Source organism: Centruroides vittatus, unplaced genomic scaffold, assembly GCF_030686945.1.
Source record: "Centruroides vittatus isolate TY-2023 unplaced genomic scaffold, ASM3068694v2 contig_459, whole genome shotgun sequence".
NCBI lineage: Eukaryota > Metazoa > Arthropoda > Arachnida > Scorpiones > Buthidae > Centruroides > Centruroides vittatus.
This window is the reverse complement of record NW_027122255.1, coordinates 2,407,660-2,423,584: the sequence shown is the minus strand read 5'-3', so window position 1 is coordinate 2,423,584 and position 15,925 is coordinate 2,407,660. Positions and strand designations below refer to the sequence as shown.

Sequence of the window (15,925 nt, the reverse complement as noted above, 5' to 3'; positions counted from 1 at the left end):
GTATTAGAACAAAACTATAATTCCAATTTTATTTTTTGCCTTTAAATGCATTTTTCACAAAAACATGTTTGCTATTTGTTTGGACTTTAATTTATTAGAGAAAAATTATCCAATTTCTTTACATTTGAAGTAATTTATACAATTTTGCAGTTTATGCTTCGATTCTAAGCATAAATCAAGAATTTACAAATATAAATGCCAACTGAAACCCAATGCATAGCAAATAGACATCCACAACTGCTGTAAATAATGGGGCTATAATTTGGAAATATTAATTAAGAATTACAAATTACAAGTGTCAAATTTATTTGTAATTTTTAATTAATAATTCTAAATTATAGCCCGATTATTTATGGCAGTTGTGGGTGTCTAAATCAAGAATTCTTATTCGTAATGTTTTTCTTCCTGTATTATAAAATCATCTGCCTATTTGTATTTTTCGTATCTATTATATGAATTTCAAAATAATGTAATTTATATTTTTACAATAATTGTGATTAATGTATCAAAATAATAGAGTAATTCGATAAATAAAATCTGTTATTTAGATATTTGTATTAAAACCTTGCAAATCTTGCACAGTATTTTGCTGACTTAATTAAAATGAATTGAATTTTGATACTATAATTGAATTTAAGTAAATAAATTATTCAAAAGCAAAAATTAAATTGATACAGTTTAGTTAAATTTCATTTTTTTTATGTTTAAGGAACTTGTGAATTTTTATAACATTAAATAATTAAAAATTAATTATATTAATATAAAAGTTATTTGGATAAAATACACTTGTCATATTTTAAATCGTACGGATTGATCTTTGAGAAAATTAGATGAGGATCTGATATAAATTAAAGAGAAACATAATTTACACTTTAAATTACTGTTTAGTTTTCTGTGTTATGCTTATTTTGACCCAATATGCTTGAATTGAATTAGATTATTAGAATTGTCGTTTTTCTAAACTGTTTTTTCCACAATTATTTCCTTACACTCCATTTTCAATAAATGTCTTGCAAGTCCTAAATAAATAATTTATTTCATTAATAGAATATTCACATTTTAAAAACAAAATTAATTATTTAAATAAACAAAAATTTTAAATAATGTTAATATATTGTGTTATTTAAGTATAACTTTATAAAGTTTCATATTTCTAGCGTTAATAAATATTTTACTATTTATATTTTTAATAATTTTTTTTAAATTTTAAATAATTATTCTACATGGTACGAATGCAGTTCTGAATGAGATGGTTGGAACACTATTAGTGCTGTAGACCATGCCCATAGGAGTAAATAAGGCAAAAGAACTAATGGTTTACATGTAACCCCTTTGCAAGATATAGCCTCCTGAAATCAGCCTATCTGGAATTTTGAAGACCTTCAAAAATGGGGTAAAATTTAAGTGAAAAAATCCAGAACTATTTCTCAAAACAATGCTAAAAATTGACTGTTTTTCACTTTACTAGAGACAGCTAAAAGCTCATATGACACAAAAAATGCCTTTGCTCTGACTGCAGCATGACACCTATCATATGTTTAGCAAGGAAATTTTGGATGTGAATATCTCACCAAGGGTTACAATTACAGATATGGTTTACTTGATCTTTTTGGTCATTTAAGGAAACCTAAAATTTGGAAGGGTCTAAACCCCTTACTCAACTGCAATTTTACCTTTTACACTCCATCATATTTAATGATGGTGACACTGTTACATTAATCATTAAATAATAGTCAATAGTAAAGAAAATTCATGACTCCTGGAACTAAGTTGCTTTGATTTTATTATTTTAATAAAAATTTTATTGAAATATATAGAAATTTGTTGAAGTATGTTTATATTAATTAAATAAATATGTATAAATAATCTATATTTTATAATAATTAATTTTGTGTCAATAAGGTATTCATTAAGGAAGTAAAATTACAAAATGATTATGAAATAAAATATAATAATTTTATTTTAAGCAATAAAATAACTGGTTTTGGGAATTTAAATACATCCAATTCTGTTTTTACATGGATTCTTTTTAGATAATTTGTTTTGATCTAACACATTTCAACAAATTTGCCTTTTTAAAATTCCACATTTGATTTTAATTCTAAGAAAAAATATTTACTTCCTTTTGTGGAAAATTGCTTGTAAAAAAGAAATTCTTAGAAATTGCATTTAATGATGCAACACACACCACACACACAAGTAAATTTTAAAAAATTTATTCAAACATATATACTGACAGTCTTTTATTTCAACTTTATTCTGCAATTGAAGCAATCTGAAAAAATTTTTTTGAAGTTTGATGACTTGTTTGTATTGATATATTTGTTTTGATTTCTATCAATGCAGAATAGTTTCTGTATGGCATTTGGTGTATAAGCTATAGGCATTTTAGTATTTAATTGAAAAAGTCAAATGAAAAATACAATAAAATTTGCTTGAATAATACAAATTTATTAAATTTTGCTGATAAGTAAATGAAAATTGTTCCTCTTCTGATTTATTAGCTAAAATTGAAATATTTTCTTTAAGCACATTCTATTATATTAATCAGTTTTTCATTTTATTTTTACTTTTTTTTAAGATGTTCCATTTTTCCATATGTACAGTATTTTTTTTACACAGGTTTTTACATGGATTTTATAAGAACATATCTACTGTGTAAAAACAGAATTGGTAATATATTAAAAATTGAAATTCCACAGGCATAAACATTTTTTAAAATATAAATATATATTAAAAAAATAAAGATAATGCATAAAAAATTGTTGACAACAGGAATATATTGTACAAAAAAATCTTTATGATGACCTATTTTTTTTGGCTACTTAGCCACTTCAAAAATGTTCTAATGTTTGACATGTTTTGTGCATAACAAATAGGAGTTTTATTTAATTCATCCTATACTCGTCTGGAACACATAGCATTTGGATGTTGAATTTTGTTGTGTTGAAATTCCACAAGTGTAAAAATTTTTACAAAAAAATCTATATATGTATTATGGATTATCTGTTTTTAAATTTGTAACAGATAATCTGTAAAGAATTGTTGACAAAAGGAACACTGAAAACTTATCCACATTTGCATACAAAATAAGGATAAAAATATAAATTCAGTATCTGAATGCAGTAAATGTGTTCATTTGAGCAGAGGGCAAATTGAATAAGATTCCTAGATTTTTACTTGTGCACAGGACTTTAGCATTGGAAAAACTTTTTGAAATGGCTGAATATCCTTAAAAAGGTCAATGCCACAAAATATGTAGTGTACACAGTATTTCTATTTTAAACAATTTAATTATCAATCATCATTTTTATATTTATATTTAGGGGAAGATAAATGATAATATGCATTTCTTGCAATGGACCTGTCTTGTAAATGATTTAACTCCTTGTATTTAGTACTAAATGAGGTCTGGCAAATGAACCAAACAAATATCATTGTCACAAGATAACCAATTTTTGAATTCATTCACTTAAGCCACGAATATTAAGATCAGTGGTTCCCAAGATGGGCACAACTCCCCTGTGGGAGTAAGTAAACCTGGGGGAGAAAGAGGCAAGTAGGCGGCAGGGGATGCTGGAGGTAGGATACTGAATGGTGACCATAGGTGAAGGTTGGGTTCACTGACAACCTTTCTCTTTGGTTTCAGAATATACAACTATAATCTTTCCCTTAATTAAATGTTCAGTTACTGGTTTTTGCAGATTTTTAAAAAAAATTAAAGCTATTTGCTTTTTTCAGTAACATATCACACAGGGAACAGTTATTGATATAGGCTTTATTGATGGAAGAAATGCATTTTGGGTCATAATGACTCCTTTTCAATTCTTATTCTTTACAAAAGAAATGATAGATAAATATTACAGCAAGATAATAATACAGATTTTAAAAAAATATTATCTGTATTATTATCTGCGGTGTAATATTTCTCTAGCATTTCTTTTGTAAAGAATAAGGACTGGAGGGGGGTTATTAAGATCCAAAATGCATTTTCTCCATCAATAAAACCTATATCAATAACTGCCCCCTGTGTGATATGTTACTGAAAAAAAGCCAATAGCTTAATTTTTTTAAAAAAAACCTTTTCCTTTATTATTGAAATCGGTAAGAAGAAACATTGCGTTTAATGGTTTCCAGGTGTTGAGAACAATGTTTTGTAAGGACACAAAGTGTGTAAAGAAAAACGTTTTCCTTATATTTTCAAGTCTCTTCAAACAAAGGAAATGGGTTAGGTTGCATTGGGTATAACTTTTATGGAACTAAGAGGGCGGTGGTTCAAAAAGGTTTGGGAATCTAATCTAGAGCAACTCATCTTAAAAAATCAATTTTTAAAACTCTAAAAGGCATTAAACAGTGCAAACAAATATTTTTCTCAGAATCATGAAAATATCCTTTAAAAACTTAACATATTACATCACATCTGTAAATCATCATAAAAACTTGTATAATTATAATGAGAAAGTTGTTTTATCATTATAAGTAAACAAACTAAATATTGAAAACAATTTTATGTAATATTGTTTCAATTAAAATATAATTTTGTTTACATTTTAAACTGTTTTGCTAACACTTAAACATTTTTGCCTCCGTTTGAAACTCGATAGCCCGATAGTTCAATGTTAACTCACTTATAATTAAAATTTTTAAAAAGCAGGCAAATTCATGAAACAAAAATTAATGAAATTACTAAAAAATTAAAATAAATTTAAATTTGATTATCTTTTGTGCGAAACAACACAAACAATTTCTATAGTCACATCACAACAGAAAAAAAGACTTGCAATTAATTTAAAAAAGGGAATTAAGGATTCAAAAAATGCAGACAAAATGGAATAAAATAATAATTAAAACTCTGGCCTTTATACTGAAACCGAAAATAAAATCAAATTAATTAATATTAAAACCAAATCAATCAAAATTGAAAATAATGTTTTTAAAAACTGTTTAAAAGTTGTTTTGAAGTTTTAAAATTGTAAATCAAATGAATTTTTCAATTCATGTTCTTTATGCGAGGCCTGCAATTATCAACAAATATTTTCATATCAATTTCTGATTCTTGAAAACGAAAACGATAAAATGTGATGTCACTTCCTGTACATCGCTAAACAGGAAGTGACATCACATTTTAAAAAATCGCTTATAACTCAAAATGAATGCTTGAAACTAAAAAATGGCCCTAGAGCTTTCAATTTGAAATTAACTCCTCTATAACCCCTCAAATCTTTTACACATCTTTCTGTTACACCCTCTATAATACAAATTCCCAGTCAAGCCAATTGGATGTCACACTAGTCATCCTATCTCCCCTAAAATGGGAACAGTTACTATGGTGGACTGTAAACCTAGTTACTAGATTACCTAGATAGACACTAAACCATGGTTTAGTGTCTGCCGTGACAGATGTCACCTCGAGGGGGAGGGCGTCATGTACTCTCTGCTTTGTTGACATGAAAGTTTCCAATAAACTAATATTTAATTGTTAATATCATAATTTAAAACATTTTTAATCTTCGAGTGAAACAAATAATTAATTTTCTTATAAAATGTGGAAGAATCGTTTTCAAGAATCAGAAATTGTGACGAGATTCGATTCCGATACTCGGAAAATCTCTGATTCCCGATTCTGATTAATCGTCTCTAGAAATAATAGATCTAATGAAAATAACAACAGTGAATTACATAGCTTATTATATAATGCCTTGGGTCTACTATTATCACTAACTGTGAGCATTTAAAATTAATAACTGTTTACGGAGTTTCGAGCTTGTCATTTTAAAAAAATCTATTAGATTTATTCTAATTTCATTAAAGAATGAACTTATGTTATATAGAAAACATTATAATCCTTCATCTATTTACTAATATTAAAAATAATGTTCTTTTCAAAATATTATCTTTCTATGGCAGATAAACAAATGAAAAAATATATAAATCTACCAATCTAGAGGTAATTTAAAAGATGTAATTCAAATTGCTTTTCTCAGAATGAAAATTTCTTAGGAATTAGACTGCTTTTTGGGCTACATGTTTATTATAAGATCAAGACTGTGGCATCAGTACATAAAATCTCTCTCCCCTTACTTTTTAAATTTGTAAGTTTTATTCCAAATAGAATCAAGTATGAAGTGGGTTCAATTATGGCAGATGAAACAGGAATGATTACAATTCTTTTGTCAAAGCTCAATGTATATATTAATTAATAATCAACAATGGTGAGCTTACTAAACTCATAAAATGGTACCATAACACATTTAATTATCACATGAATCACTATACTGTTTACCAAACACTTTTACATCTTTCAAAACATTTTTGGTGTTACATAATGCAAGGTCAAACTCTCCCATTCTCCTTTAACACTTCATAATGCTAAGACCTTACCATCATTCCACTATTCAGCATTACATAATACTTGAATGGCCTCAAAGATTTTTTTCAATAATTCAATAATTATTGAATTACTTTATTGACTTTATTTCAGTGGTGTAGCGAGGGAGTGCAAGGGGGTGTATCATGCACCAGGTGCCACTTGCAGAGGAGCACCCAAATGGTCTCTAAGACAAACTATATGTGTTTCTGGAGGGGGAGGGGGGTGCCAATAAAGTGTCGAGCACCAGTTATGTTTGCTATGCACTGCTTCATTTAAGTAATTTTTATGTAAAGACTGAACAATAAATTTAGATCTAAATTTACTTACAAAAAAAAGTTCATTGAAAACATAAGATAAATGTTTTTGAGATCAAAACTTCACTTTAGATTATTTGTCAAGTGGTACATTTTTTTTTTAAATTGAAAATTAGCTGAATTTGTTTAATTTGAAAAGAAAAGAAAAGAAAGAAACTATTCACTTTAATGGACAACCTGAATGAGACTGTCTTAGAAAATGTTAATTGTGTGGTTTTTAATGGATTTCTTTATTTTAACACATAATTTTAGACTTATATTCTTCATAAATAGCTTAGGTCAAGGTGTTTTAGGTTTTAGTTCCTACTTGCACAATTATATTTATAAAAAAATGTTACAAAATAGCAATATTAAGATAATATATATATTTTTTTTCCTATTGTTTTAATAATTAGAATCAACAATAACAAATTTTTTTTAGAGTAGAACAAAATATTAGATTAGTTATAATTAAAGTAAAGAAACAAAATTTTGGAATAATTTTATTAATTAATAATTACTACATTAAATTTTTTTGTTTTTGTACAAAAGAAATAAGATGTGAAATTTAATGAATTAATGTTTTTCTAATTAAATTAATAAAAATCCATGTAAATTAATTAAACCTTTGTAACTAATATTATCATATTTTTAAATTAATAGGGAATAAAGGAAGTGTTTGTGATGATGATTTTGATTGCAAGAGACATTTTACAAAAATGATGTGTATCAATAATAAATGTGACTGTGATGATAAGCATGTATATGTAGACAGATTTCATTGGATATATCATCAAAAATTTTATTGGACTGTTGGAAAATGTTATAAAATAGGTATGACATTAAAAATATTGATTTTATAATTACAATTGTACTTTTTTCCCTGCTCTTTGTGGGCACTAAGAAAACCTTTCGTCTTACTTTCCTGGCCATTATATATAACAGAGGAAAAGTATGGCAATTGGTCGAAAAAATGACTCTCCAAGATTTTTACATTTTTGGACTCAGGACACCTTAAAACATTGCGAAATGCAAAAAAAAAATTTAGAAGTAATTTCTGTATGTATGTATGAGTGTGTGTGTGTGGGGCATGATTTTGTTCATTTTGTTTGAAGCTTAATAACTGCTGTGCTTTTTTGTCAAAAATTTCTGAAATTTTGCAGGGAGGTTTGTTTATTAGAGGGATTGATGCTATTAAATTTTGGTGGTTAAAGGTCAAGGGGGTGGGGAGATAATGGGGGTCATGTGTATTCAGTAGGGTCATAATGATGATTTTACTTGTTATTAGCATTTACAACTTTTTTATAAAACTCATCCCTATCCTCAAAATTAAGCTTTTTGCCATTTTATAATAATTAAAAATATCATATTTTATTAAAAACTTTTTATAACAGAGGGCATCACCAAAATTTTAATTGTTGCTGTATTTTTCATTGCTTTGACCTGGTCCACAATGAGAATAGCCAGGTGATAAGGGACTTAACACCTGAATGTGTCAGGGATCTCTGATGAAAAAATTCCAGTTGCTTGTCTGGATTTGATCCTTGATTCCCCTGAGCATCAGGCTGATGCCTTAGTCATCTGTTATCTGGCCATCATACTTACTTTTATAAATCTAACTTTTCAGACAAAATGCATTCTCTTCTCTCTGTCTCAGGTTCTTTGTTCCATTACAATCAAGAGTGTAGCAATGGATTACAGTGCCTTTACCATCTCCTTCAAAACTATATATACACTAGCAGATGAGCCCAGCATTACTTGGGCAAAAAATAACAGCAAAGATTAAGAATATTAGATTATTTTTTCTAATAATACTTCTAACCCTTATGTTTATTATAGTATTGTGACCAGAGGGTCGGCGCCTCTTTAGTGCCTCATCAGGATAGACACAGAAACCTTAATGGCTGCAAATTCGGAATTCGTACGAATGGTCATGTGTGCAGACAATCAGATTCGGGATAGAGGAGGGTCGCGAGACGGATCAGAAGTGAATCACTCAGATACAAGATTAACAACTAAAATAACCGATTTAATTCAACAAAAAGGACTACATAGCTCTATGCTATTGTATAACGGTCAAGAGAGAGAGTTTGCAAGAAACCACGAGTTGGTATATCTGCCTTTGATGCACTTAGATGTGCAGATTTTTGGGATAGCTGACTTTCAGTTGGAGCGGTGGGGAGGTGTTAATTTTTCCTTTTTTTCTTGATGGCAGTCGGACATAATAATGGATAACTGGCAAACTGGATATAATAATCTGGGGAGTTCAAAGGTGTAAAAAAAAAAACAGTATGAAATCCTTGATAGCCTGGACGACAACGATACTCTCCTCTTTTTTTCGGGGCCCTTTTTTACGTTTGTGAAAGGATAACGTGAATCAGGTTATCCTTTTTTACCAATCATGAATTTTTTTCTATTAGTTTCCAATGAACATTTGATGAGTTCCCTGGGAAAGGAAACGACTCCAGGGAGAGAGATGTGATCATCCTCCGGTAATAAAATTGAAAAAACTTTTAAAAGATGAAAAATGAATTTTCTCTCCAAATTTTCATTAAGTCTGGTTTCTCACAGTATTGATCACTTGGTGTGATAAACCATTACATAAGATAACCTTTGTAGTTATATAAATCAAATACTATAATATAATATGATATAATACAAGAGTTAGAAAATACAGCACACATTAAAACAAAAACCATATAAAAAGTTTGGTTATTTCAGCCTGTTATTCTCATGTTTATCATGATACTTGGTTGGTATGAAATGGCATAATTTCATTGGTCCGATAAGAAGAAGGAAGTGTTGTGGAGTGTTTAAATATAAAAATTTTGTAAAAATGCTAGAATACAGTAGAGCATCGCTTATCCGACCCCCGATTAACCAACTTATCGGTTAACCGACCGCGTTCTAGTCGGCAAATTCAAATGTCTGCTAGTGATGTGGCGCTACAATATTTGGTTATGTCTTGGCTACTTTAATAATATTTTTGTTAAATTTTTGCATGTTTTAGCTGGCAGCACTGGCTCGACTATGAAAGGGAGGCTAGTATTTAAACCAGGCCTAATACACTATACTAATAATGTATTTTTTCATACTTTTCGGTTATCCGACCAACCCCAGTCTCCAATTAAGTCGGATAGTCGATGCTCTACTGTAATTCCTTTTATGTGATAATAAAGTGTTTAAATTTTGGCAACAGATTGTATAAACTGTGTGGGAAGTATTTTCTCGTAAATATTGCATTTGTAGAAAAATTATTGAGCTACAATTTGAAAAAAATTGTAGACCTATAAATTCCCACTGTCGTCCCCTGCTGTCTGTCCTTTAATCTCGAGAAAGGAGTTAGATAGATGAAAGTTGAGACCAGATGTGGCAGGTGGCCCAGATTAACTATATATGAACTTTTGGTTTAAAATAGAAGTCACATTACTTTGATTCAAAATTTCCCCCTGAATGGAGTTAGATACCGCATGGCTCTATTACTAACAGGAAAAGTATGATGTACAGGACAAAACCACCACTAAAAGAATTGAGAACATTGTGACAAAAAGTTGCAGTCTGGCATTGTTACAATGACACAATAAATAATCTCTCGTTAGAATTAGTTTGGTTTATTTGGTTACAGGAACATGACATGTGAGTGATCTGCCGAGGGGATGCATCCCAGAAAGACTTTTATGAGAAGCTGGACCCTATTTTGGTGTTAGTAACATGAAAAAAACCCAGAAAACTCCACATGACCAGCTTGTTGGCCATGCTCAAACCTACAGCTGACTAACGAATTACCAGAGTTTGGTGGTTTTATGCACTCTGCTACTGGAGGGTGCTTATTAGAATTAAGAAAATACTGTTCAGAAATGAAAAAACCCAAGTTGTTAATGTGGAAAATTAAATACTTATAAACTTTTCACAGAGTAACACTTAATTCTACGCAGGCAGGTGCTATATGCTAACTCTCGCAGTAATGATATAGTGTGTCTATTTTTGTGCTATATCATTGTCAAGTAATTAAGTGAAGATAATATATAATTTTTAAAAGATATATATCCTTTTTTATAAGAATTATATTTAGTTTATTATTTTGTTAAATTTTTTGCCAATAGATTGTGTATGTTTAAATGAGCAAATCAAATGTAGATAGAAATTAATTGATTTATAGAAATTCAATAGATATTTTGAGATGGATATATGACATTATCTAAGCTAGAAGTATGTAAATGTAACTGCTGAGTTTTGTAACAATCGATTGAATGGCCTAGAAGTGTATAGCAAACAAACAAACATCCTCATTCATATATATACAGGGTGGGGCATAAAGGAGTCCCACATATATGAGGTTAATTTTGAAAAAAAAATGGTACAGTAATATAGAAAAATCTTTTTATTTATTCAAAGTACATGTAATAAGGTTTTTTTTTTTGTTATGTTTTAAAAATGATGCCATCCAATGGAAGTAGCGACAAAGCACATTTTCATCTGTCTGAAACAGTGAACAAGCAGAATTTTCGTTATTGGGCTGCTGGAAACCCCTGAGAACTCCACCAATAACCTCTTCACAATCTGAAAGTCACCATTTGGTGTGCTTTGCCCTCTGTAGGCATTGTGGGGCCTTCTTTTTTTGAAGGGGATGGTGTCACTGTTACTGTAACTTCCAACTGATACTGCGACATGCTGGAGAAATTTTTGCACTCCAAAATTGAAGAATACAATACAAGTGGTCAGTGCTGTAACTAGCCCTGTGCAAGAATTTGCATTTAGACCCCTTAATTAATTAGGTTTGGGAAAATAATACAATAAATACATTCATTTTGTGCCCCTCTTCAAAGTGGGCCCTGTGCAAGTGCACCTGTTGCACCTGCCTAGTTAAGGCACTGCAAGTGGCTTTTGGTTTCAACAGGATGGAGCCACAGCCCATTCAACTTGTTGCGTCGTTCTCGTGCCATTTTGACAGAGATGTTCCCCAGTCAACTAATCTCTTTATGAGAAGCCGTTGAATGGCTCCTCACTCCCCTGATTTGAGCCCCTATGACTTTTTGTTATGGGACTACCTCAAAGCAGAGGTTTTTAAACATTGCCCTTGAACCCTACAAGAACTAAGAGGCCATTCATGAGGAAATTGCCAAAATTCCTCCTCCAGATATGCTAGTGAGAGTTGAAGAAAACTTCAAGGAACGGCTCCAAATGTGCATTGCCTATGAAGGCCAACATTTGGACATCATCATTTTTAAAACCTGACCAAAAAAAATCTTATTACGTGTACTTTGAATAAATAAAAATTTTTTCCATATTATTGTACTGTTTTCTCAAAATTAATCTCATAAATGTGGGACTCTGTTATGCTTCACCCCGTATATACATAAGCAATCCACTAACATAGTTTATTAATATTAAACCAAATTAATATTCGGTTTATTAAATTGTTAATACCATATTTTCCCAAAAATGAGACCTAACTGGAAAATAATCCCTAGCATGACTTTTTAGGATGCTCGTAATATAAGCCCTAAAATAAACCCCAGTTAAGATTGTCAGCCAGATGGTCGTATTTAATACATCTGTTGCAATCTACAATGGACATATTAAATTATAAAATAATAATAATAATAATGTATAAATAAATATTATTATTGACATTAATACTTAATTATAATTTAATTATCATTTATTTTAAGTATTTGTAAATACCCAAGCGATCACCTTTGGATGAGACATCCCCTGAAAATAAGATCTAATGCATCTTTTGGAGCATAAATTAATATAAGACTCAGTTTTATTTTTGGGGAAACACAGTAGTTACTGGATTTTTCATAGTCTTATTACTTTTTCAATGAACTTCTTGGTGTTATCATTAACTTAGCATTTCTATGTACTTCAGTATTCAGTTGTACAACAATGAATAAACCAGCTGTTTATATTTTATCTGTGCAACATATATGATGATGATTATTATTATTATGTTAGGTTATGTGAGATATACTCAGTTAACACTAGTGGCTGTGTACTATGCCAGACCAAAGTCAAGGCATAGTAACCAAAACAAAAATTAAAGAAGTGTATCAGTGTGTGTGTGTCTGTATTCATGAATAATTATTATTATTATTATTATTTGTATTGACTATTATTTTGAGTTGATTATATTTTCCTTATTTTGATAGAAAACAATCAGGAAATTATAAAAAAACTAAATTTATTTTAAGTAAGATATATTTGTATCAAAGTTATTTTAATGCATTTCAATTACTTCTATAGTATCATACAGTGATAAGTGTGAAACTAATGCTCAGTGTCAAGCAACTGATAGAAATATGATATGTCATCATAATTTATGTACCTGTAATATGAACTATATATATGTGAAATCAAGCAAAGAGGGAAGAGGAATATGCTACAGAAAAGGTAAAATTTGTAATTATATATATATATATATATATGTATTTATATTAAATATATAATAATAATATATACAGGGTGGGCCAACGAAAACGAAACAGCAGAGTGTTCGTGTTCGTCCAAGCAAATCGCTCGGACAGGTCGATTTTATTCTCGAGGGGACATCTTTTGCAATAAAGTTTTTGCGATTCTGAATACAACAGACAACAAAAATTTTAAAAACTCATTTATTTTGTATTAACTAAACAAACATTTATTTTGAAAAAAAAAATGTTTGTTTAGTTAATATTCAGATTCGCAAAAACTTTATTGCATAAGATATCCCCTCGAGAATAAAATCGACCTGTCAGAGCGATTTGCTTGGACGAACATGAACACTCTGCCGTTTCATTTTCGTTGGCCCACCCTGTATATGTATATATTTTTTTTTTCTTTGAGATCAATTCTTATTATTTTTATTCTTAAAAATTTGTGATGTATATAGCAATAATTTCAAACTAGTGATTCAAAGTACAAAATTCAGTTAATTCATTTTATAGTCATTTTTAATTAAGCAAATCACAGTGAAATTTTGATGGTGAAAGTCCCAGCCAATTTCCTATATTGATGATAAAATAGCATTATACTTATAACATCTCCATGTCTTGTTAATTTTAATAGTTAATATGTCTACTCTAATAACCTTAAATAGCTTCGCAAAGTATAGTTATTCACAAACGTTTTCGGTCCCTTAGGACCTTCTTCAGATGGGATCTGAGTAGAGTGACCCTGCGTCTTAAACTCTCGTTACGGATGCATTCCAACCCCCACTCCAGATGTGTACTATAAACAAACATCGTTGCGCATGCGTCAGCGGCTATAACGCCGGGTCGTGCATTGCTTGCCATGCCTTCGAAAGTTGCTTTTCATCTTTAAAGTTGATAGAGAGGCCCAGGCAATCTGCTTTAAAGATCTCTAGCACCTCCAAATACTTAAGGTGGTGTACCTGCCTGGTTCTCCGTATTAAGGTCGCTTGCTGCAGCCTGGGCGTAATGCCGTGATCTGTAATCCGTAATGATACGGAGAACCAGGCAGGTACACCACCTTAAGTATTTGGAGGTGCTAGAGATCTTTAAAGCAGATTGCCTGGGCCTCTCTATCAACTTTAAAGATGAAAAGCAACTTTCGAAGGCATGGCAAGCGATGTACGACCCGGCATTATAGCTGCCGACACATGCGCAACAATGTTTGTTTATAGTACACATCTGGAGTGGGGGTTGGAATGCATCCGTAACGGGAGTTTAAGACGTAGGGTCACTCTCTACTCAGATCCCACCGGAAGAAGGTCCTAAGGGACCGAAAACGTTTGTGAATAACTATACTTTGCGAAGCTATTTAAGGTTATTAGAGTAGACATATTTGTTATTGCTTCGTTTCTTAAGATGGATTTTATTTAATAGTTAACTTTGTAAAAGTCAATTTCATTAGTGCACCCTTTTAGAACAATTTTGAATCAATTACATTTATCGTACATTTAAAAAAAAATGTGTAAATGAGTATATTTTTGGTAATGAATAAAAAGAGAAATATTATAATGTGTAAATATAAAAAACTGCTATTTCTTCCATAACATGATGATGATAAAGTGTATATACATATGTAGACTTTAGTTATTTATCATTTTTTTTATTTGATTAATTAAATATTAAAAACAAATTTATGTAGTAATATTTTTCTGTAATATTACTTTAATTAATATAATTTTTTTTAAAAAATACTCTAAAACTTTTATGTAGGCAAGAAATTGTATTATATAATCAGCATCTTTATGTCGAAATTGGAAAATATTGTGAAAGTTCAATGTAATATCTGTTTTTGAAAAGTCTCCTGAAGATCACTATGAAGCAAGTGTACTGTAACATAAAGCATATACATATTGAGAATACTTTTAAATAAATGTATTGGTCACGTGCTTAAAATTACATGCATATGTTTTGTGTTACTGAATTTTCAATAAGAAAAATTATATCATAAAAACAACACCCCACTACTGGTTAATATTAATCCAAGATCCCCCACTTCACAAAACCAATGAACCAGCAATAGAAAAGAACTACTCACTTTGAGAAGCGAATGTTTTTGTCCATTTTTAAAAGGACATCCTCAGGATGGTGTTCTAAAATTCAAATCACATGTTTTTGGAACAGATCGTAAACTTAACATAGTTGTCGACGATTGCAGGATAGTTGATAGACTCTGATTGATGGAATGTGCTTCTGTTAAATTTATATACAGTCAAACCTGTTTTTATGCGCTCTTTTTATGTGCGATTTTTATTTGTGCGATTTTTTTTTAATGCGAATTTTTAATTTGTGCGGTATAGGTTGGCGACTAGTCTCGTGTGATTCGTCATGTCTCACGTTGACTTATTATAGCTAAATAAACTTATTATAGCATAAATGCACTTATTATAGTAATATTATTGCATGAATATGCGAAAAATGAAATAATTTACTTTTTAAGTCAACAAAAGCACCACCTAGACAAAAATATGTAAAACAGACGATAGACCAGACAATGCAGTCAAGTGCTGACATCTGTTGTCAATAAATTCTATTTCGTACGGTTTTGAGTTATTTTCTATGTGAGACTTTTTTTATGTAGTCCCTGTTGACCGCATAAAAAAATTATTTTTTTAATTGTGTTGCGAAAACTATTATTTACAGCCATTCGTGAAGTTTCGTGAGATTTTTTTTTAATGCGGTCCCTATCCCCCGCATAAAAACAGGTTTGACTGTATAACACAATCCCAAACCTGTGGAAAATATATATAACTTTAACAGGAGCACATTCCACACAAGTTGCTATGTACAAATATTCCACCAGTCTTCAA

At 30.1% G+C, this 15,925-nt stretch overlaps 1 protein-coding gene across 3 annotated transcripts in view; it reads left to right on the top strand.

Moving 5' to 3' along the window:
* Positions 1-15,925, top strand: part of LOC136977458 (uncharacterized) — a 42,515-nt gene that overhangs the window by 433 nt on the left and 26,157 nt on the right. For 2 of the 3 annotated variants that reach the window (XM_067272951.1, XM_067272950.1), the window contains exons 2-3: positions 7,327-7,497; positions 12,913-13,059. In XM_067272951.1, the coding sequence (XP_067129052.1) occupies positions 7,327-7,497; positions 12,913-13,059 (318 nt within the window). The remainder of the gene's footprint in view (positions 1-7,326; positions 7,498-12,912; positions 13,060-15,925) is intronic. The other variant, XM_067272952.1, reaches the window with a different exon arrangement.